Raw genomic sequence first — 24984 nt, 5'->3', positions numbered from 1 at the left:
AGTCGGGCGATTAATTGACCTTAAAAAACATATCACTGTTAAGATCACTTCAAGCTATAGAGACGAGATAATTTATGCACGGTTCGTAGTAAGTGCGACATTTTAAGTCATGCTTTTGAAAACTCAGCATGCGAGTAAAAACCTGGAATTCTTGATCAGTTTTTAACTTTCACAGCTAGGACAGGCTCGTAATCTCGTTCTAACTTCTAATTTTCTCCCTACTCTTAAATTTGATAATTTAAAAACCAGCTAGTCCTAAATAAAATATTCAGTAAATGATTGACATGCTTGTCGTACACAAAAAATGCTATTTTAGACTGTACATGGCTCCCAACTCCTCAGTGACTTCGCCATGGTCGGACCAAAGCTTGGAAAAGGACTGAAGGAGGGTTGAACAGAGATTGCAACAATTTTTTTTTTTTTAGAAGAAAGTGCCATCGAGATAAGTGCTGCCAAGATGATAATTACTCTCCCAGAAACAATAGGCTGCGAAAAAATGCAGTAGGAGCCGTGCTGGATGAAAAATTTCCGCCGAGGTCCCCATTCCCAGAAATTCAAAAGAAATTATATTGTTCTGCAAAGGATGGTCAAAAGGTGTGAAAAGTTTTTAATCTCGCGATAAACGGCCAGCTTGTGAGAGGACCAAAAGGTTTTGCCATCAGCCGAAGTTAGAGTTCACCAAAACTGCCGGTACGAGTAAAATTCCCAGCTTGACTGGACTGTATCAGGTTAAGATTTTCTGTTTTTGTTTGTTGTTGTTGTTTTTTGTTTGTTGTTGTTGTTGCTGTTGCTGTTATTGTTGTTGATTTTTTGTTTGTTTGTTGTTGTTGTTGTTGTTTTTCTATTACTCTCTTCTTTTGCCCACATTATGCCAAAAGTCACTATAGACGTTGAGCAAAAAGAGCCGAGGAATTCCTTGACGGGCACCTTCGATGCCGTTGACCGTTATGTGCATCGGCCGCCTAAATTAGACTGATTGGATAAGGAACTCCACTGGACTCTATTTTTGACAATTCTCCTTACATCTTTCCGAGCGATGTTATTCTTAGCGAGCTCGTCTTGCCAAATACGCCTCCGTATATAGTCTAGCAATGCAAAAACCTGGAAAGATATAAACTGTCATTGACCCAGAGCTAAAAATTTGCTTTATCATGATCTTTTCATGAGCGAGCTAAAGTTGACACTTCAAATCGTCGCACAAGGGTTTTCTCATGTGGTAAAGTAGAATTTCTTCAGCTACTATTCCATTATGCCTCAAGTAAAACCATGAGCATCTCAATGGACCTCAGGAACTGAGATACCGAACAGAAAGTAGTAACGCACACTATGAACAACGAGGGTTAATCGGGCTCATCCCCGGTGTTAAGGACATTAGCCAGAAGGCTCATTTTTTGATTGATTATCGATTAGTTCACTAATTTCAGAATGATCTAAGATAGCCACATAGTTACAATGCTTATCTGTTTTTCTGTATTTCTATTGGTTTTGTAATTGGACCTTTCAGCGTCACCACGCGCATATAAAAGGCAATTTTAGCGTCCCTTTAATCAGTTCTTCGTAAGTTTTGAATAGCCTTGGTAAACTTTCGCTCTTTCGTTTTTCTCAACCTCTGGCACAAGCGGGACCGATATGTGAGTACCTTTGTAACTTTGTTTTTCCCTCTCCAGTCTTTTCAGTGTTGGGCGACAATATACAAACAAATATTGCAATGATCTGTATAGATTTAAGATTCAAAGGCCAAATTCGTGCCAATTTGCGAGTCAGTGAACGCCCATCATTTAGATAGAACAATGGGCTGTTTATCAGTCATCACACTCTTTTAATTTGTTTCCAAACTTTTGTTCTGTTTCACTTGTATTGTTAATCTCGTTATAGACTTTAGAGCCCAGTATTTAACATGCGATTCTTTGATCATGTATTCCGCGGCTTTTCGTTAGATTGATAGAACTTCGTTGTATTGTTGTTTCAGTTTACGATCGATCGTTCGATAGATTGATTGACTGTCAGAATAATCGTTATTTTCGTCATTGATTGTGGTTCGTGGTCGATTGCTTTTCAAGAATAAAGATTCGTGCAAACAGTCAACTTTGGGTTGTCATTTCGATCAGTGAAATAGTCCCAAACACCTCGTTAACCGCGTTTTGGAGCGACACGCCCTTGAACTTAGATTTTGGTCGCCGTAAACGCTACACCCGGTGTAAAAACCTGTGAAGCTCACGAGTGACGTAAAACAAAGACAACAAAACATTATAAACAATAGCGTACAGCAAAACAATACCTCATGAAACAAAGAAAATCTCGTCAGGTTTTTACACCGAGGATGACCCGTTAATCGGGCCAGCGTCGGATGAAGTTTTCGGCATGACGTCATACTCTACCTTATGTATATGAGAACGATCCTTCGCAGTAAAGCACTATTTGAGCAATAGTGAAAATCAGACCTGAAAAAAAAAAAAAAAAAAATTCAGGCCTGTACGGGATTCGAACCACTGACCTCTGCGATACTAGTGCAGCGCTCTACCAATTGAGCTAACAAGCCAACTGGGAGCAGGCCATCAAATTAATTCGATATAAACCCGTAGATGATAAATCAAACAACAACAAACATATGAAACATATGTGTGAACTGCGGTTATGAGACGTATATGAGAACGATCCTTCGCAGTAAAGCACTATTTAAGCAATAGTGAAAATCAGACCTAAAAAAAAATTTCAGGCCTGTACGGGATTCGAACCACTGACCTCTGCGATACTAGTGCAGCGCTCTACCAATTGAGCTAACAAGCCAACTGGGAGCAGGCCATCAAATTAATTCGATATAAACCCGTAGAGCGCTGCACTAGTATCGCAGAGGTCAGTGGTTCGAATCCCGTACAGGCCTGAAATTTTTTTCAGGTCTGATTTTCACTATTGCTCAAATAGTGCTTTACTGCGAAGGATCGTTCTCATATACGTCTCATAACCGCAGTTCACACATATGTTTCATATGTTTGTTGTTGTTTGATACTCTACCTTGTCGTTTACGTCGACACTCGGATAACTAGAAAGCCTTTGCTACTTTGGACACCGTGCACCGTGTGAAATAAATAAAGTTCAAAGTTCAAAGTCCAAAGTCTGTATTTGGGAAGCTGGCCAAGAGACTGAATTTTTGCGTAATGCGCAATGTTGTGGTTTTAGTTGTCAGAACATGCAAATAAACACCGAAGAAGCACTAAAAAGGTTTAGATAGACCCAAGGATTCACGGAAAATGATGAAATGGTAAAAGCCACGGGTGTTTTCGTGGTAAAGAGCTCTTAATAAGGTACGATGGCGTTGTCATGACAGGACGTTACGTGTGCACTCACCGTGCGTAACTATAGTGATGAAATCCATCTAACAAAAGAGGCTCAGAAAAACAATGGGCACAAAAGATCTTGTCTTCAAAGGAATGTCTAGCGCTCTTTTGTCCTGAGAAATTACAATCAAAGTCATTTGAATACCGTCAAGTCTGTCAATCAAGCGCGGGTTTGACAAACTATCAAACACCTCTCAAGTGGCGAAACCATGGAATCATCGCGGTCAAACATCAACATGTTAATCACGCGAGATCACTCACGCAGTACCACATACCGAAGGATCGTGTTTCTAAGGAAGTCATCTCGCTCTTAATCTGCTATGGTTTTCTTTACCTTCTTTAGCGGGATCTTCACTCGTGTTATCTTTCTTGTGCACGGAGTAGTAAGTGTGTATCTTGTGTTTCTTTATAAGAAGAATGACACAATCTACTGGTGGCTATGTACTGGACTGTTTTTACTTTTGATTGAATCGTTTTACACTATCGTCATCCGGAAAGGCCAAGAGTATAAATAGTAAGTAGAATATGAGTAGGATGTTTTTTCATAACGTGGTTTTTCTCTCATTTGTTTTCCCGATTCTCTGCGAATGAGTGATAGCAATGAAGTATGCTTGTTCTTAAACGAAAACACGCCAAAAACCCCAGTACGCTTGGACAGACATACTAATGTTTGCATTTACTCAATACTGCATACGAATCTTAACTTAGATTAACTCGCTTTATACTTAATAATTTGACTTGGTTGTGGATGAACCCGTTTTCAAGTGGCACTCCTATTTCTGGAAACCTTGATCGAGATCTGATCAGTAAATAGCGTCTCTCGCATACTGAAACCTATTTCAGAGCAATCAGTTGTGAGAGAATATATTATTAGCTTTGAGACATCCTGTGGATTTTAAGGTCATTATCCATAACGCATTATTACACTGTCCTTGGGAAAGCGAAGAGCTGGTTGTTAATTACCACTCAATCAAAACATCGGGCTTCTGTTCTCTGATTCAGTCGTTCTTTATTGCAATAGAAAATAAGTGCTTTGTTGAACAGCTGTATGAGATTTTTACTTGGTATAATATAGACGATCGTACAACAAATTAAGACCTGTGGCACCGCTTCGATAAATAATCCGCTTTGAATACGTCATCGGGGTTAGAAAAGTCAAATGTGTGCTTGCATACGATCAGGTTTTGATCAGAAAAATACACAAGCAATATCCTCCTGTTGGTGATAGATAGCCGCGATTTGTTTAGCATTTTTAAGTACTAAGTCAGTTAGCCGAAGTATAAATGAAAAATCATTGAAATGATACTGACTGAGTTATAACAGAAGATAAACATATTGCAGTCCGATATCTTTGCGTGAAGTACTTTATTCAATATCGCGATTTCCAGGTGAACCTAATAAAAAATGTTGTCATTCGAGGCTCGTTGATCATAAGTTTAGGTCGCAATATTGAGACAATAACTCTTGGACGAGTTAGCCGGAAAATTTATACTGGTTGTAATTAACTGATGGTTGTTCAAACAGGTTTCCTTAGTCGGAAATCTGCCGATCTGGTAATTGGATAGCAATGAGTCACTAACAACAAACATATGAAATACGTATATATGAACTGCGGTTATGAAACGTATATGTGTACGATCCTTCGCAGTAAAGCACTATTTAAGCAATAGTGAAAATCAGACCTGAAAAAAAAAAAAAAAAAAATTCAGGCTTGTACGGGATTCGAACCACTGACCTCTGCGATACTAGTGCAGCGCTCTGCCAATTGAGCTAACAAGCCAACTGGGAGCAGGCCATCAAATTAATTCGACATAAACCCGTAAGATGATAAATCAAACAACAAACATATGAAATACATATATATGAACTGCGGTTATGAAACGTATATGTGCACGATCCTTCGCAGTAAAGCGAAGGATATACGTATAATATACGTATTAAACACTGCCCGCCTCGACTAGCCTTTGCTAACTGCGGGCAGTGCAAATTTTTCGTAATATTGTAATATATCATTGTAATAATAATAATAATAATATATCATTAAACTCTGTCTGTCGCGTTTCGCAATCTTGTCCAAATTGTCAGATCAGGTCGCCAGCTTTCTAGCGTTTTGAGATCATTTTGAGATATACGCTTAGCACGCAAATTGTTCATGCAAATTGTTGGTTGCTTCAAAATTAAATTACCTTAAATTTCATGCACTTAATGAAAGATCGCTGAGGTTACTGCTGGCATATAACCGATAGAGTTATGCATTTGAAACTACTACTTGTGAAGACGTCTAAATACGGTCATGATCACTACGGTCATTGACATTCAGATATAGCGACATTTGTGTCGATTCTTGTCTTGTATCCCCTCCCAAACTGTACTACTATACAAGCAACAGAACACATTATTTCCCCCCTCAGTCTTTACGCTAAAGCCAGATGAATTCTTCACCTCTGTTTACATCAAGGTGATTGTCGTTGCATAACAAGACATGCATAGTGTAACTAAGGTGTTAGGCAGGGTGTTATTTCACTATTACTATTATTATTATTGTCGTTATGAGTGTGTGGTCAAAATTGTTTAAAATTTAATTCATACATTTTGTCTGGAAACGTTCGACGTTTCCATTGAACTAAGCGCCTCCTGGTTAGCTCAATGGATAGACCGCTGGACTGATGTGCGGGAGGTCGGGGGTTCGAGCCCCGGGAGGTCGAAGGTTCGAGCCCCGGGAGGTCGAGGGTTCGAGCCCCGGCCGGACCAACACTCAAGGTCTTAAAATAATTGAGAAGAATATGCTGCCTTTCCATAACATCAAGAAATGGTTAGATACTCTAGTCTTCTCGGATAGGGACGAATAAATGGAGGTCCCGTCTCCTGCAGGGTTAGGGGTAGGAGAAGTTAATTTCTCACGCACGAGATTACTGTGTGATGGATGTCCTCCCCTGGGGTGGGATGGGTAGGTTGTTGTCTTGCGTTTCATACATGAGCCTCTGGCTCGGGCAATATGGGTAACCATGCCCCACGTAAAGACATTAAACTTTGATTACTATTACTATTACTGTTTGACGTCGATATACCACATTTCTTCACATCTATTGTCTTTACACACTTTTACACACTTTACACACTTTATTTTCTTTTTCTTACAAAATAATTTAGATTATGTTGACCCGCAGATAGCAAATTTGCTATTCGAGGCGGGTCAATCATCAACAAACATTATTTACAATATATAAAGAAAATTAAAAACTAAATAATTAGATATTGTTAAATTATAAAAAGAAGCATAGCTGGCAAATACATCAATAGTTGTTCAATAAAGTATAGAAGCAAATACATTAGTACTGAAAGCAATCGGATAAATTTGTTTTAATTATGCAGTCCTTAAGTTTAGAGGAGATCTTTTCAACATCAAGATAAGAATCTTCATTATCTAGTATCTGAAATAAAGACGTTTTAATTTGTTTATTAAAGGAATGTTTTGATAACGTTTTGAATTCTTTCGGTATCTTATTCCAAATTTTGACACCAACACGCGAGAAAGCCTTTTTTTGTAGGTTAAGTCTAGAGTACTTTGTACTAAAGAGCTGCGATTTGGATGATCGAGTATTGTAGGTATGAATATGAGATGTTTTAGTAAAAAGTTTCAAAATATTAATGGGAGCCCTCTGGTTGTGCACGTCAAACATAAGTTTACTTACGGCTTCATAATATAGGAACGTAACAGGCAGAATTTTTGCTTTGGCAAATAAAGGGATGGCATGCTCTCTTCGATCGGTGAAATAGATTAAGCGCAAAACTCGCTTTTGAAGAACTAAAATCTTGTTTAAATAAGCATTTGACGCATTGCCCCAGGCAAGGAGTCCATAAGTTATATAAGGTAGAATTAATGAATTATAAATATTTACAAGGATAGTAGAGGGAACGAAGTACCTCAGCTTTGCAATCATCCCTATTGTTTTACTTATTTTTACGATAACAGAGTCAACATGGTTTTTCCATGACAAATTTTGATCAATTAAAACGCCTAGATATTTGATATAACTTTTTTGCTCTAAACTAACTCTTCGGTTTGTCTCACAATCTAAAATACCTATTTGTGGAGAAAAATGCATTTTTTTCTGATGAGGACGAAAAATTAAGAAATTTGATTTTTTTGTATTCAATGTCAACCTATTTGTAGTTAACCAGTCATGTACGTTATTCAACTCTACATTAACCGTTTGCTCGATCGCCTTAAGATTCTTATCAGCATAAAGTATATTAGTATCATCCGCAAAGAGATAAAATTTTAGTTTATCAGAACAAAGGTGAATGTCATTTATGTAAAGTAAAAATAGAAGAGGTCCAAGGACTGATCCCTGGGGGACACCACAGGGGGAGATAAGTTTTGTTGATAAATGCTCTCCAATCTGAATTGTTTGTGTTCTATTTTTTAAATATGATTGAAACCAGTCATTTATCAATCCACGGAAACCGTAAAAGTTCAATTTATCGAGTAATATTTCATGATTGACCGTATCAAATGCCTTTTTCAGGTCAATAAAGACACCGCATGAGAAGTACCGTTTATCCATATTACGTAGTATATCTTCGACAATATCAAGTACTGCATGCTCTGTGGAATGTGACTTGCGAAAGCCATACTGTGAGGAGTACAATAGGTTGTTTTTGTCAATAAATTCCTTCATCCGGAAGTACAAAAGTTTTTCAAAAATCCTATTAAAATTAGACAAAAGAGATATTGGTCGATAGTTTGAAGGGTCGGTCTCGTCGTCACTTTTATATATTGGCGTATATATTGGCACAGGGCAGTGAAATGAATGGAAATTTTTTCGAAAGCAGGGTCAGTCCTTAAATGCCTCTGAGGTACACCTCAGCAGAACCAACCTTAACTGTCCCATCCCCTAGTAGTTTGCCAGTAAAAGGCCAGTTGTAGGTAGAACCTCGTTAAAATGGTCATTCCCGCCTATGCACCAAAACTTGTGAATGCATTTTTTGTTCTTTTTCTAGTTTTTGGCCAAGCAGCTTTTTATACATGTCGACTTTGATACCTACCATCTGGGTGGCTGAGTTGGCTATTTTGAATGAGAAGCTCCAATCAGGTCCAGAAAACTGCACGTTAGATACCGAACAGAATTATGATAAAATAGGCGGACTGGTATGTACCCTTTTGTTTCCTTGTAAACCTTTCAATTGAAAATCACCTTCCAATTTTTAGATGTTGAAACTATGCTTGTTTTTTAATCTTTTTTAACCCTCTGGTTTCTTCCCCGTTGTTTATACTAGTTATAAACCTAATTTCTTAAGGGCAGCTGACTTTAAGGTCGTCATTGTTTCTGAATACACTTTGAAAGAGAATCACTTAGAAATATCACGAACGTTGTGAAGTTCGAAACTAAATGTCATCTTACGATCGTGTAGTCGGATCGTCCGGGTAAGCGTAGTCCCTGAGAAGGACTATTGTCGGTAATGGTGACTGACGTTTCGGCATCCTGAGCGGAAGTGAAAAGTCTTAAAAATTCTACTGACCTTTTACTTCCGGTGCTCATCCTTAGTTTTTATGGCATGAAGTGACAAGGCGTACTAACCCATTGTCCTGTGATCTTAAAGTTACCCGTAACATAGTTTTATAAAGTTAGAAAAGGATGATGGGTATTTGAGGTCATCTCAAATCGGGTACTGCGAGTTCGTTTATGCCTAACTGTATAGCTTCCCAGGTTCAGATGCAAAATTCAACATAAAGTAGCTTAGCAACTCCCGGGATTGCACTGACTTCAAAGCGCAAAAGAAACATGCATCCTATTGCGCGGGCTCTCCTGATATGACTGAATTGTGTTTGTTCACCAGATAACAGTGAGGACAGACTCTAGCCAGCTGGCACAGAAGTTTTCCAAACTCGGTCTGATCCTGTTGATTATTGTAGGCCGCTGGTTACTTCCCAGAGGAGAACTAACACGTGACCAGCTTTCTTCACTTTTATTAGTTTACGTGGCAAATGCTGCGGATATCATGGGTAAGTTACAGTTTTTATGATTATGGGGTTACAGTTTTTTATGATTATGGGGTTAAGATCTTCTGCGTGAAGATCTGTCCTCTGAGATGCGTTGTAAGGTAAAGTGGATATGTTTAGTATTGTCTGAAAAGGGTTTTTTTCAATTTTACTACAGAGTTGTTTGAAGTTTTTGATCAAGAACCAAAACTGTGGTGTATAGAGGGCGTGGCCCTAGCTGTCCTGGCCACATATACTTGGTCCTTTCTGCAGTTTTCCCTCGTGTTTACTGCCACAGCAGAAACTGTTCCCGACACAAAGGAAATACCGAAGGTACATCACTTCCGCTCTGTATTGGATTCTTTTTCAGCCAATCAGCGCACTTGCTTCTTCATCACTGATTGCCAAGGGCGAGACTAGATCATAAAGTTTCCTTGCGATGACGTATTAACCGTTTGATCCCTTAAAGTGACTTGCATCCAATTTCCTCGCACAACCAAAAGAAGCTCTTGAATTTGAAACATGTCCTCTTTGTCAGCACCTTAGAAAATGTATAGAGAAAATGCATACTGATGTTAGGGTATAGACGGTTAATGCGTTGATTCGTGGGGTACCTCTGCCTGGTATTATTGTCTGCGCGAAATTCGAAATCAAGCGCCAATCAGATCAGGTAACTTATGGGTGTGAACCTTTGTGTAGAGCAAAAAGGAAGAAAAGTCAAGCTCAATGTATTATGTTTGCTTAAGCCTTACGAGCCCTATTATTGCTCATTTCTGTCAGAGAGTACCTCAGTTTCTGTAACATATCTTGCCCTTTAGGATGTAGTCGGGTTTCAGGGAGTCGAAAACTGAAGATTCCAGTGCAATGACTCAACAAGTTTAATTTCAATGAGAAACCAAGCGCAAAGGTATCTCCATGCATGTGTAAGACCATGTACATTGAATGAGACCTGACACTATCCCGTGTGACACTATAGGGTGGGATATTGGCCTTTTGCAGTTTACCCCCTCCAGTCCCCACCTCCTTTCTAATTATTTCACAAGATTTCCACTGTCAGTCTTCAGGTACTTAGTTATAATTAACAATTATTCGCCTCAGCTTCGGTGAATATCGTCGAATAATCCCCGAGACGAAGTCGAGGGGATTATTCGACAATATTCACCGAAGCTGAGGCGAATAATTGTTTTAGTATAATTTCAGAGCTGAACAACAGAGAAAATTCTAAAATCATAACATTTTAGTAACATTTATTAACGCTTTAGTTTAACATTTTATATAAACCGCGCGGAGCGGTTTATATAGCGTCATATAAGGAACCGCTCGACCAATCAGATTGCCGGAAACTCTTTGTTCAGCTCTGAAATTATACTAATAATAATTATAATAGAAGTTAATTGAGACTCCCCTTTAGAGGCTTTTCAGCCACAATGTAAACTAACTAAGGGCCTGATTACATGAGCCGGGCTGATTTCTTTTGTTTTCACGCTTTGGCGAACACCAAAACAAAAGAAATCAGCCCGGCTAACCGGGCCAGCCCGGCTCATGTAATCAGGCCCTAAGAGCTTAAAAATTCCCACTGGCAGGAGGCAGACCAGTGGGCTATTTACAGAGCGCAGCCGAGGAGTTGAACCAGGGGCAACCGAGAACAAATCCAGTGAGTGGCAGGGTGGAGGACTTGAACCCAGGACACCGGATTACAAGTCCACCACCCTAACCACTCGGTCACGCCGCCTCCTCTTAATTACACTCCTTTTAACACTCAACGATCTGTTCTTTTATTTTCGTTATTAGACGCCAACCCTAGAGGAAAATAACACTGATCGATCGCGCGACGGTCAAACGAAGTTACCAAAGTATATCAAGAAACTAATAAAACAGAAGCAAAAAAATGAACTGACCAAGATTGAAAAGTACACGGATTTACGTGCAGCTGTCGACCAAATGAAACAACTCAAAGCTTACAAAGATCGCGGCAGACAAGCAAGGTTCTCTATACACGACACAGCATTAGAGGTTGTGCAAGTACAACGAGAAGTTCGACGTGAGGAAGAAATCCTCGAGAAGCAGATCAAACAAAGACAAAAACTTAAACTGCACGGTGACTTGTATTCAATTTTGACTTTAATGTTGATGCAGGATGGACCATTTCTTATCGTGCGCCTTGTCTTGATAATTGCTTATGACGTGCAAGCTCTATTACATATATTTTTCACGGGAAAGAATGCAATGGCATTAGCTTTACTTATTTACAGGCTAGTGATTTTGGTAATGGAATCGAGTGAAGACGAGGAAGAAACTGATAGAGATAGTGAGTTTTATATGGCGTTAGAGGCATAAATGTAAAGTTCCAACTACCAAGTCTTGTGCATAACTTCCAAGGAATGCAAAATCATGTCGAAACTGATACGATGGGTTCATTGACAGCAATTTTTTTCATCCGTCACTCGACGATGACTTTACACCGACCATAAAGGATTTGAACAAGACGGTTTCGAAGCAGCAGAGGATTTAGCACTTCGTTCAATGCCGAGGAATTTCAGAACAGAACAAAAGTTGGGAAACGTTTGTTCTTTGGGCGTGTTCGCCTCTTGCAATCGAACGCACTATTGTTTTATATTACACTGAGGAACGGCCGACCAAAATGAGAACTTCCTCTGTGGCTGACTACACGCCATTCATAAGTCCGTGTGACAGGCAGTCAGTAGGATCATAAGTTTGTTTACCATTTGTTTACCTCTGTTTACCATCTGTTTACCTCTGTTTACCTCTGTTTATCATCTGTTTATCATCTGTTTACCATCTGTTTACCTCTGTTTATTTACTTCATTACATTTCTCAAACTTTCCCTTTCAGTATCATGATCAGACAAACTAATAGTGTTCTCAAAAATTAGATAAGTTACTCTCAATTGCCATAACAAACAGTTTATTACACTGCAGTGCATGGTTAATAATATGTGATGGTTCTTGTTTTCACCGAGTTCTTTCAAATAAACTTAATTCCTGGAAGAAGAAAGGAAAGTAAGTGGGCCAAGGGCTCATAATCTGGGCCAGTTTTTAAAACACTTATTGTAACTTTGTACACTTAAAAGTATTTATTAATCACCTAACTTATCAGTAGATTTTAGAGCTTTAGAAATATTAAAAAAAAAAAAAAACACTTTCCCCAAGAGATTCGAATATTGAAAAATTTTTAGAGTTGTAAATAAAACTTGTTTTCATTATTAAGCCTCAGATTTCTTTTTAATCAGAAAAATATGATAAAAAAAAAAAAAGGAACACAGCTAAGTTAAGTATTAGGCCTCGACTTAATCTTCCTTTCAGTGCCGACCCCTTTCAATGAAAGGGATCCCAAATTTAATACAAGAACTTGATAACAGGGCTTGAGCAAATGTCCTCCCCTCCCCTCTCCCAGTGCATGCTCTCTGAGAACACAAAGGAGTTAAGATTGGGTACGAGTGAACTCGATTGGAACTGACTCGACGTGGTCGCATGCAGGAGGAGTAAGGGAGGGGGGGAGTCGCAAATTTTTCGAACTATCTACAGTCTCAAGCTGTACAGGAGACATAAACGGGAATAAAAATTACGGCTCTCGGTCAAGGATAATGTACGTTTAACACAGAAGCCCCGTGCAGCACTGGCATGAAATGTATATTTGAGACAGGATCGAGCGCACCCTTAGATGTGTACAAGAGTATATGACCTAAGTTTCTCTGTTCCCCTTAGAGGGTCTCAGGGGATTGAACCGTTAGCCGTAAACGCTAAAAAAAAAAAAATAGCTGTTAAGCGTTAAACCTGACAAATTATGACCGTCAGTCTTAAAAAATGTAAACCGTAGAAAGTGCCCTTTAAATCGGAATGGAAATAAATTAACCGTCAGCCATAAAATGGCCAAGATTTTAGCCGTTCGCCGTAAGAGATATCATGCCTCCCCATTAGATAATGGATCGCCAAGCTGCAATTTATTCTGCAATTTGGGAAAAATGTAATTTAAACGGAGATCTTTTAAAAACCTGTCAGAAATTAAGGGATTGTTTGAAATACTCAGCAGTGATATTGTTAGCAAAATGGCTGATTCTGTAGGAAAATCTTTGTACTCTTTAGGGTATCACGTCGTCGTGGATCTCAAACAAGCCGACGTTTTTTGACAACTGGTACAAATTAGAAACAAGAAATGACGTCAATAAACCATTTAAAACATTTATATTCAAATTTGGGCTTTCTTTTTTCGAAAAACTTAATTCAGCGTCGATACTTTCGAAAACAATTTATCAAAAGTTGTCGTTGCCATGGATGAAAAAACCTCTAAATTCGACAGCATTGCACAAAATCCAACTCAGTTTCTTTGATAACTACTGTCCAATATGTATAGCCAACAAACTTAAGTCTATCAAACTTATAATTTTCCTCAACTTAAGTTTGCACCTGTCTCAAACTCCCAACAAAACCCTGAATTATCGTTATCGCTCGAAGTTTCAGTTTTTTTAAGTTTGCATTTTGTATCTCATTATCAATGGCAAACCTTTTAAGACTGATATTTTTACATTTGGGTGATCTCTCCGTTATAAATAATGATTTATATCAAGCCGTAAATCGTCAAAAGAAATTCTGATAAAGTCTAATACGACAAACCCAAACTTTAATCACAAGCGCATTTACAATAGCATCTATTGAAAAAAAAAAAGTCAGCTTGCATTTGAAAAGGAAAATAAGCTTTCTAAGTGAACTTTTAACTGTGATAAATACGTCTATTTATTAAAAAAGAAAGATTGTTTCTGCCCCTAATAAAAGATACCCATGTAAATTCAAGAGGTTGTTTAAATTTTTAAATACAACACCTCCTGTGTTGTTATATTGTTCCCTTTCATTGTTTTTTTTTATTGCAGCTTCATAACATATAACATGTTGCAATCGTTTGACACCTGAGTTTTATTGTTGATAATCGCCTCAGCGAAACCGTTCAGGCAAAAAAAATCCTACAATTAGACGTTAAATTTACGCTCTGTTTTTTCAACCTCAATCTTACAACATCTTCGTGCTGACTTCACCGAGAGGTATCAATTAAAACCAACCTGGGGGTTCCTCTGTTGATTCTCAAAAAATGCTAAATACAATAAACAACATGAATAATTCACAACTGCTGAAGAGTGGCGAAGCAGAATATTGGAACTCTTAATGAGAGCATATCCGCGCTCAGCCAAGTGTTATACCCGGTGGGAGGCAGACCATTTTCAAAACATATCGCCCAGACGTCGCAATGTAGTGGTTTCTCACGCTAAAACTAAACGCTCTTTCATAGAATAAATCAGCAATTGAGATGCGATCGTGATAAGCTCGGCCCATCTGATATGCTGTCATATATAAATAAGTTGTCCACCACATCAGACACAGCGGAGATGAAATCTGCTCTCAGGGCTACCAATGACTTCAGGGTTGGGCCTAAATTGTACAGTAAAAACTACAACCAACGGGCGAGTTTCCCACCAGAAGCTCTGAGCTCATTGGGAGACTCTGCATCAGAGGACAGAAGACTATACGACACACGAGTAAAGATCAACATAAGCGGAAAAGTGTATGAAACTCTGTATTCGACATTGGCGAAATTTCCAAACACCCTTCTTGGAAATCCCTCTAAAAGAGAGCAATACTTTGATCAAACGAGACAAGAGTATTTCTTTAATCGGAATCGCAATGCTTTTGATGCAATTTTGTTTTATTACCAATCGAATGGTCTTCTCACGCGACCAAATAACGTCAGATTGCAAGAATTTTGCGACGAGCTGAATTTTTTTCAAATCGAGGAAGAAATTGTAAATGAGTTCAAACGAGACGAGTGTGGAATCGAAGATGAAGACGATGAAGAAGTCGTTCTGCCATCAAATGCTATCTTAGCCAAACTATGGCTGTGGTTGGAGTATCCCAAGTATTCTAAAGTTGCTAAACTTTTTGCTGTTTTCTCCGTTACTTTTATCGCAATTTACATCTACGTTCTATGCGCGGAGAAAATTGATGGCGATAGAACAGATACAAACTCAACAGAGTCTTCTGGGTACCAGGGGAAACACTTAACATCAATGCACGACATTTTGGAATCAGTTTGTATTTCTTGGTTCACCTTAGAATTCATCTTACGACTCATTTCATGTCCAAACAAATTGCGATTCATCCTCAACATTTTGAATATAATAGATCTAGCCTCTATTCTGCCATACTATTTCGAGCTCTCTCTAGGTGAATTTGAAGGTGATAACTTTATCAACGCCACGAGACTCCTAATAAGAGTTTCCAGGTTGTCTAAACTAGCCCGACATCTGGACGAGCTTACAGTTCTCGCTAAAACAGTGCGCTCGACTTGGCGAGAACTTGTCATGATCTTGTTTTTTATTCTCATAACTACCGCTATTTTTTCCGGGTGGACATTTTATGTGGAGTATGAGGAGCAAAAGTCGTTTTCCAGTATCCCCGCTACAGCTTGGTTTGTGATCATTTCAATGACAAATGTTGGATACGGGGACATGGTTCCAGTGACTCTGATGGGGAAGTTACTCGGTGCTATCTGCGCTATAGCAGGTTTATTAGTAATCGCATTACCCAGTCCCATCATATTCACGAAATTTCGTCTATATTACGAGAAGGAAAAGAGGAAAAAATTGCCCAGTTATAAATTGTAGTCTCGGTTACTTCCGTATCAAATACACACTCTAGCGTACATCATCAAAGTGCGGAGGGTTTTCACTAATAAAAGGACGCGCGGAATAATTATGAATAAAAAAGAGAGTGTTAACTATAACTGGAGCTCGTGATTAAACAAAGAAAAAATATCTCATGTTTTTTAGATGGCATCAGAACTTTGAAATATGATCTTCTTGCAACAAATTGCAAATAGATATCATTTTGGCTTGTAACACACCGGAACGTTTTACTGATTAAAATATCAACTGAATAAAGGCTGATAGTTTCGAAAGAAACTGTTTGGGGCTGCGTCGGTGGGAGTAACGAAATAATTTGGATATGTCAAAAAAGTTGAAATGGTAATTATCAACTGATAGCTTTTCTCTCAATAGATTAAAAAAAAATCCGCTATCTTTAGACAAATTTCATGGCTCGACTTTTCATTCGGTCGAATTTTTCAGGTTAATTCGCTAAAAGGTTTTCAGTACACAAAATTTGCTGGAATTGAAACTGGATACGTCGCGAATTACGCTTTTTTTCTGCCCCATGAAGCAAACAGACAAATATATTAAGTCCATATTTCGACTCATGAACTATCGTATGTAAATGAATTCAATCGTTCTTTGTTTTTTTTCATATTTTCTGCTTGCTCTTTGTGATTGGCTGAACCATTGCAGCTGGATGAGTTTGACATCGACTCCACCCACCCCATCCCCTTTCTTCCTAATTTTCCTGAAAACAGTCACTCATTCACCACAGCTTACCAGACTGAAGCAGTGGTGGATCCAGACCTTGAGCTGGGGGGGGGGGGGGGGCTCCCGGCTTTTCTTCCCTCTGCGTTTATTTTTTACCCAAAAAAAAGGGGGGGCAGATCCTCTCTGTAAATGATGAAACAGAGAAAAACATGACAATTAAAATTACATAATACTACCTTATTCCGTATTATTAAAACTTCATAACGTTTCTAAGCTAGTGCAGAGTTGAATATTCAAGAAGTGAAAATTCATCTGACGTGACATATAAATATTGTAAAATTGTTGTTTTTCTTGATCATAAAGTGCAACATGGCTGTAAGATCTAAGCGCTTACTAATTTTTTTTCGTAATTCCTATTCATTTATTTCGTCCTTAATTTTTTCAAACCTTCTCATTGTGGTTTTTTTTGTTTTTGAGTTTATTAGCGTTTTCTTCGTCAGTTACATCTATTTTGCACTCTTCTTATACCGCACGTTATTTTACAATCCTCTTGTATTAAAAGCCAGTTTCTTCAAGTCAGTTTATCCAAAGTCGCGCTCGGCGCAGTTCTCTGTTTAGAAGTCTTCAAGTTATTCGTTAGAACAGTTGTGTTAAGCGTTATCAATGTAAGTGTTTTTTTTTTCGTATCGCTTCGTTTGCATTCATTTTTCGGCTGGTAATTTGTTTATCTGAGTTAAATTAACATATGATATCGACCCAAAAATTGATATGCGGAACCCCATCCATTTTTGAGCTTTCGATAATGATCACACGAATTAAGAGGTATTGTAAAGGTGGCTCTGAACCCTTACATACTCTGTCACCCCGTCTTCATAGCACTTTCAGGCTCGGCTGCTAAGTATTTTGCTTCTGGCATACATAAAGTACCAGCCTATCTCAAGCTTTGGTGCTTTTTGTGGCACTGTTGTTTTCAAATTAAACCTCGAAAATGGGTTCCAGGAAAGCTTTTATTTTAGTTTTGCTTTGTGTCCTCGGATTTTCTATATCCTCTTCAAGACATGCTGAAGGTAAGATTATCTTTTATCGAAAATCACGCTGTACTAATCGCTTCATCAGTTGGGTACGCAAACGTTCACGGAATATTGTATTTGTACACATAATTTATACTGTACTAGCACAGATTTCCACGTAAGCCTTTGGTCAACCTGAATATTATTTTACAAACCCTGTGAAACACGAGGCAAGGACTCGCTTTTTCGTTATTATATATGTCATCGCATGTTTTTATAAATTATTTTCTCTTATGAAAGCTACATTATACATAAATTGGCCCAAATTTAATAAACATAGTTAAGGCAGACGAACTCGACTTCAATATTTTTAAGCTTAGTTAAAAGATAAGTAACAAGTCAAAAATTAAACACAAATTTTGTTGTATAGAATTTAAAATGCAGCAATACGAAAATGTAGTGTCTGAAAATCGATCAAATGTCTGACGAGAGGCAAATGCACGGCGGATTAATGATTGCGCATGCAGTTAGGATGACAATTAACAAATGGTAAACACCACAGCGTACACTATTGAGTTATGGATGCACGCGGGAGGTTGCTAAGCACGAAAGAAGCGTAAGAGTCGCTCGAGGCGATAGCCGAGAGCGACTCTAGCTTCTTGAGTGCTTAGCAAACCTCCCAAGTGCATCCATAACTCAATAGTGTACGCTGTGGTGTTTACCATTTGTTTTATAACTTAACATTGATACATTGTAGTTAAAGAGTTCCCTTTTATTTAACAAATCTTACGTGACCAGAAAAAAACAAGCGCGCGCGGAAAAATAGTCTTTGCATTTGCTCACGTCAGCAGCGTACACCCATGGGCAAATGGGGGACGCTAAATTGACCAATCAGAGCGCGCGCTTTACTTTGGTTATGTTATAATTTAGTTTGGTTATTTTACCTCTGCTTCACATAGTACCATTAAAATTAGACTTCCATTTTCATGCTCAGCATTGTTTGAGATGCAGCAGCTTAAATTAACAATGGCTCAAAAGGAACACTTAAAACTTGGGAACATAACTCAATAATTTGTGATTGTAGTTCAGCAAATTGGGATTGCAACGGTACAATTTGTGACATATGCATTATTAACCAATTGTGAGGTCGAGATGGTTGGATATTGGCAGAGTTCTTTTTTTGCATTTTTATTGACCGAGACAATCAGCCATCTTGACCAAACAAGCTTGGTTAATAAGGGATTTACTATAATTATTGCAAAAAGATTTCACTTTATCAAAAATTATGAATGACTTGTTTACTTTGAGAGCTGGGAAAGAAAGTCAACTGTGTTTGTAACACAACAAACTCACAAGAGTTGTTTCTGTTTTCTTTGTTTTGACTATCTTCTGCCACTATTTGCATTTCCCTCACTGAAATTGTTCAAGAATCACGATTGTAGTTCTAATTCTATTCTTTCTCATGCACGGGATCGATGTAGGCAATCTCGAGCAGGCAAGATGGGCCCATCTTGCCTGCTCGGGTAGCCAATCAGAACACAGGACTCCCTTTATCTTGCCCAGGGGTGCTGTGAGCGATGTAATAATGGAAGATAGTGACAGCGCATTGTTGTAACTTATAATAGCTACTTGGTAGTCTAAGAATTTAAACTGGTCAATACAGCTCAGCCAATGCACAAGCAAAACCTTAACAGGATTTTTTTTTGCATTATACACAAAAAAAAGCACACATGTATCAAAGTGATTGCAAGTTGGTAACTTGTAATAATTATAAAAAAGTTAAGTCATTTAGTAACAGCTATGCAAAAGTGATTGGAAACCTTTTTCACAACTTTTTTGCACAACCCTGCACAAGTTCAGAAAGCTATGTACTATACTGTGTAAAGGGATCACTTGCATTTTGAGGAAAGTGTGTTTTATCTGAACAGTCAGTTTACACTTTGGATGTTGAAATTATGGTGGGCTGTGGTTTTTCTCAACCCATCAGTTGAGCTCTGGACTGATTAAGAAAAAACAATCAGAAATGTTGAAAACCAATCAATAACAAAGTAGGATTGTGTTTCCTAAGGTAACAAATAAGTATTCCACACAATGTGCCTGATCAATGATACTGGTAGTTTACAGTGAAAACATCATAATCTAGAAATGTCCATGTTGTCAGGCGAACATAACAACTTGTTATCATCAATTCAATATTGTTTAGATTCTCGTGAATATGAAGACGAAGAGGCTGACGAGGAAGAAACAGAGGATGTTAGGGACTCAGAGGGTGAAGAAGACCAAGATGACAGTGACAACCGAGACAGTAAAGGAAGAGCAGGAGATGAGGAAGTAGTGAAGATACCTGGCCGATCATCAGATATTAATGAGGAGGCTGAAGAGGTTGAGGACGAGGAAAAAGGTTACAATGAAGAAGAAGGAGAAGAAGAAGAAGAAGAAGATGGAGAAGAAGAAGGGGATGAAGGAGAAAATACTCAAGATCATCGAATGATGGATGGTGATGAAGGAGGAATGCCATTGCCTGACAATGATGTTGAGGTGTATTCACCAGAGCAAACTGGGATTGAAGATTTTCAGAGGGTAAGTTCACAATTGCAAAACAAGATACAGTTGAAACTTTATTAAGCCGCACCTTATTAAGTAGTCACCCTGTATTAGGGGTGAGTTGTCAAAGTCCTGAAGTTTTTTCATTTAATAACTAATTTTCATTTCTGTTAAGCACTCACCTTAATCAAGCAGTTGTGGTCATCCTTTGCTAAGTCTCAATGGCCTGTTGTGGGGGAAGTCGAGGGTTTGAGCCCCATCCGGACCAACACTCAAGGTCTTAAAATAATTGAGAAGAATTTGCTACCTTTCTATAACATCGAGAAATGGTTAGATATTCTAGTCTTCTCAGATAAGGACGAATAAACGGAGGTCTCATCTCCTGCAGGGTTGGGGTAGGAGACATTAATTTCCCACACACGAGATTACTGTGTGATGGATGTCCTCCCCTGGGGTGGGATGGGTGGGAAGATAGCAGGTCTACATCAGCAAATAGCTGCGGCAGCCATAATTCAACCTCCTCAAACAAATAAAGGAGATGAGATGAGATGAGAAGAGATTGTTCTCCACCTGTATTGAATGATCACTTGATGTATAACCTTTCAAATAAAACTAAGAATAATCTTTCAGACAATTGAAAATTTAATCAATCTATGTCTGCAAAAATCAGTTTTTGTAAACTAAGTGGTCAATTATAGCAAAACACGACATCTTCTTTCTCTTGTTATCATATTCCTATTCTGTGGAATGTGTATTAGTTGGTCAACCTTTGTTAAGCAGTCACCTTGTCATTCCCCATGGCTGACAGGTAGGACTGTAATTAGGAAATTTGTTTGAGCCACTGAAAGGTTTAGATAGGTGATAGCAGCAAATAAAGTTGATCTTGATTTAACGTAAGGAAGAGGTTTACTAATTAAGCCATATAACTGAGCAAGATGACATATTGTTAAATAGATTTATGAAGTAGGTAAAGGAAATGAGGAAATTAATGGCCAGAATTTCCAATTTTCAGGCCTTCATGCTTAAGTGCGAGATTTTTTAACCATAATTCTCTTTGTTCCCCAGAAAGTTGAGGAAGTCAACAAAGCTAATGAAATTATGCAAATGACAATAGATGAAATGAAAAGGAAGATTGATGAAGCACTCAATCCCAACAATGAAAATGGACTTGTAAGTAATGTGTGGCAAAGAACTTTGGCCACCACATCAGTGTTAACATTTCTTTTACCAGTCAGATAAATGGGAAGGTGTTATTTATGTTGAGGAATGTTTTGCAAGAAAGAGAATTTGTTGCAAGTATTTGGTTCATGGCTTTCAATTCTGATTTGCACTGGCCTTCTTCAAATGTTTGAGCATCATCGACAGGAAAAAGTGACAAAGTATCAGCCAATGCTCAGATCACATTTTCATCAGTCAGTTGATTATTTTGTAACAAGAGATAGCTGCCATCTACAGGTTATTTTTAGACCTGGAACAGTGTGATTCCCAACTAGATTGCAAAGTTGTTTGATATTAATTTCATACTCAGTTATTCCTTCAATGTGTTTTCCTTTTACTGGTGTATAGGGCTCATCTGATACCTCCGTAGACAGTAAAGCAGCGTTAGATGGCACTGATGAAAGCTACAAGCACAGGTACTCCAATATTATCAACAGCTATGAAGAGGATACCACTAGACACCTCCAACAAGCTGATGCACCACAGGAAACTTCCAGGGGTGATGCTGTGGCCCGGCAGTATTCAGAGATTGGGGAGGATACTAACACAGCTCCAGATGAAGATCATTAAAACAGAACAGTAGGGTTAAGGGCTGATAGTTTCGAAAGAAACTGTTTGGGGCTGTGTCGGTGGGAGTAATGAAATAATTTGGATATATCAACAAAGTTGAAATGGTAAATTGGCCACCGTAATGATTACAAAAGCTGACGTTTCGAGTGTTAGCCCTTCATCGCGAATGACGAAGGGCTAACGCTCGAAACGTCAGCTTTTGTAATCATTACGGTGGCCAATTTATCATTTCAACTTTGCTGATATATCCAAATTAGAACAGTAGGGAGTTGACAATTTGTAATATCATATTAAGTGACTGTTTTTATGTCACAGTTTTTACTTTTTTTTGTAAATTAGAAGAATTGTGGTTTGGGACATGAAACTTAAGACCATATGCTTTAGACCTATCCAGTCCAGTTACCCTGTGGTGAGACGTACTTTGGTCTGCTTTCAGTTCCATCCTTGTTGTTTGTGTTTGGCTTTCATTCTTTAATTTGAGTAAACTGCCATTGGACAGTGTTGAAATCCACTGTTTGCTAATGTTGCATGCTAGAAAATATAAGGAAGGTTGGAGGTGAAATCTGTCTGTCTATGTAGAGTGAAAAATTGGATCCAAGCTTCTCATCTGTTGTTGGACATGTCTTTCAGGTGGATATAAACAGAGGTTTTGAAGGTTTGTTGTATGGTGTTCACAGTTAGGCAGGAGACAAATTGATTGGTTATATCAACTAAGTTGAAATAGTAAATTGGCCACTGTAACATAAAAAAGCTGACATTTCGAGCATTAGCCCTTCGTCAGAGTGAATGGAGGAATTGTGGGTTGTGTGTGGTTTTATATGCAGAAAGCGGAGCTACGCCACAAAACCATATACAACTTACAATTCCTCCATTCGCTCTGACAAAGGGCTAACGCTCGAACCGTCAGCTTTTTTATTTGTTACGGTGGCCAATTTACTATTTGAACTTAGTTGATATAACCAATTACCTTGTTACCCCCACCAACGTAGCACCATGGTTTCTTTAGAAACTTTCAGCCTTTATCCAGGAGACAAATTGTCCCATTAAGAGTACTCATCGGTCATATCTACTTGCATTTAGTTACATAATGACAACTACAGTTCATTTAACATCCCTGAAGTGATTGGCATGTAACTTCTCCCTATCATATACACACATTATCCAACAAACAGGTAATGAGACTACTCAAACTTATTGGGTAGAAGTTATCTTGATCTAACACCAAATTCTCATAACTAATATACAAGGAAATGAGTAGCAACATGAGGGGAGAATTAACAATCAGATCTTGGAAGTGAAAGGGTCAGTTGTATGTGGAAAGAGTACTCCAGGATTGCAATGGTGTTTCTTAGTTTACTTGCTTGGTCTTGAAAATTTGTGCCACTCTTTCACTCCATCAGAATCAAAAGTAAAACCAATGGTGACTTTGTTCCACTGCCTTTTTTTTTTTTTTTGGACTTTTCATTGTCTGTTATTGTTATTTTCCTGATGTTGTGATTAGTTTGTTCACATTTTTATAGTTTTGCAATACTCAGTTGAAATGGGCTCTTTGAGATTTTGACAGGCTATTTGCCTTTGCATTATTTTTCACAGTAAATGGTTTGAACACGAGGGGGTAACATGTGAAAGTGTAGTGCAATCATCCAGGTGATTGTAGTCCTGAGAAGGACTGTTGTCAGTGGTGGTGACTGCCGTTTTGACAATGTTACTGTGCAGAAGTCATTATCAGAGTAAAGAATCTTTTTTTCTCTACATAACTGATTAAAGACGAGGGGAACTATCAATTTCTTGTATTTTCAGTGGTTAAAAGAGTACATGTAAGGTTATGATATAACAGTATTAATAGTAGCTGTGATTTTCTTTGACTGCCCTGCTTGGTTAAAAAGTGTATTGTTTATAGCACCGATAAACCCCTTGTTTATGTTGTAAAAGCAATAGACCGGACTTTTTATCAGCTACCGGCATTATAACCCAGTTGGGATGTTGGGAAAAACATCCTGCATGGGATTTTTATGCCAGTGAGCCTATATAAAGTGTGGTCTATTGCCTAAATGGCAAGGAGTTGCTCATTATGCTGTTAGATATAATTATAGCTGTAACTGCATTTATTGTATATACATACATCAGTTTACATTATGACTTCAGATGTCATGAATTGTGTATGAACAAAACTGAGGAGTTAATTCAAGTATACATATGTTGCCTTAAAAAGCTCAAAAGTAAATTTCATCTTTAGTAAGGGATTTTTAAGTTGAAAATATGTATAATTCATTATTTTAGAGATTTAAATTGAAAGTAAGTATAATGAGCTATTTTTAATTAAAGATTTAATTGACTCTTTTTTTAACTTGTGATACTCAGGGTTGTGGTACAAGTGTATGTTTCCATATCTGTTTGTTTCATTTTCCATCCATTGATTTCATTTAGCAACTAAACAGACAGGAAATAAAACCAGTGGGCAGCAGATTCTTCTGGGCTAACCATTTACAATTACAGGAAAAAGATGTAAAACTCTGAAAATGGATAACTTTACACTTTGTGGACTTCTAAAGATAGAAAAAAAAAAAACAGCTAAAAAAAGAAAAATGTTTTTTGCAAGGATCTCAAATACAAGTTGACTCAGTAATTAACAGCAGTAGGCACTTCAGAAATTACTGTAAGTTAACTTATGTTTACATTTTGGAGAAGCAGGTCAACTTTTCATTACTTATTATATGTGCAGTAATTTAGCTTGAGAACAGGCTCATGAGGTAAATGATAAATAAATATATTTTTGGGATAAAGAATTTTTTAGCCAATCATTCTTTTACAAAATATTTGAAGTCTTGCTAGCAACACTTCTCATACCTGGAAGCTCATCCAAAAAAAGCTCTGTTTGTTTGTCAAAAGATTTCACCTGTCTTTTGGTAAATCTGGCTTGTCTACTAGCATAGCTGCAGACAAGCCAGTTTTTCAACC

At 38.0% G+C, this 24984-nt stretch overlaps 3 protein-coding genes across 3 annotated transcripts; all 3 read left to right on the top strand.

The window, feature by feature from the left end:
- Positions 1-3518: 3518 nt before the first annotated feature.
- LOC111319128 (transmembrane protein 26) lies at positions 3519-12541 on the top strand. The gene is made up of 5 exons (XM_022921960.2): positions 3519-3849; positions 8340-8487; positions 9177-9342; positions 9497-9651; positions 11110-12541. Exons 1-5 carry the CDS (start codon positions 3656-3658, stop codon positions 11653-11655), a joined length of 1209 nt encoding a protein of 402 aa, XP_022777695.2. The 5' UTR covers positions 3519-3655; the 3' UTR covers positions 11656-12541.
- A 1921-nt stretch (positions 12542-14462) lies between these two features.
- Positions 14463-16264, top strand: LOC111319050 (potassium voltage-gated channel subfamily A member 1). The gene has a single exon (XM_022921884.2). It carries the CDS (start codon positions 14666-14668, stop codon positions 15986-15988), a length of 1323 nt encoding a protein of 440 aa, XP_022777619.1. The 5' UTR covers positions 14463-14665; the 3' UTR covers positions 15989-16264.
- Positions 16265-17591: 1327 nt separating this feature from the next.
- LOC148729585 (uncharacterized) lies at positions 17592-24812 on the top strand. Its single transcript, XM_088762918.1, has 4 exons — positions 17592-17751; positions 19898-20274; positions 21304-21408; positions 21805-24812. The coding sequence occupies exons 1-4, from the start codon at positions 17673-17675 to the stop codon at positions 22024-22026; spliced, it is 783 nt and encodes a 260-aa protein (XP_088619044.1). The 5' UTR covers positions 17592-17672; the 3' UTR covers positions 22027-24812.
- Positions 24813-24984: the final 172 nt, after the last annotated feature.

Source organism: Stylophora pistillata, chromosome 6, assembly GCF_964205215.1.
Source record: "Stylophora pistillata chromosome 6, jaStyPist1.2, whole genome shotgun sequence".
In the NCBI taxonomy this organism is placed as follows: Eukaryota; Metazoa; Cnidaria; class Anthozoa; order Scleractinia; family Pocilloporidae; genus Stylophora; species Stylophora pistillata.
Note: the sequence above shows the minus strand (reverse complement) of the source record. Positions and strands in the feature narration are given on the sequence as shown.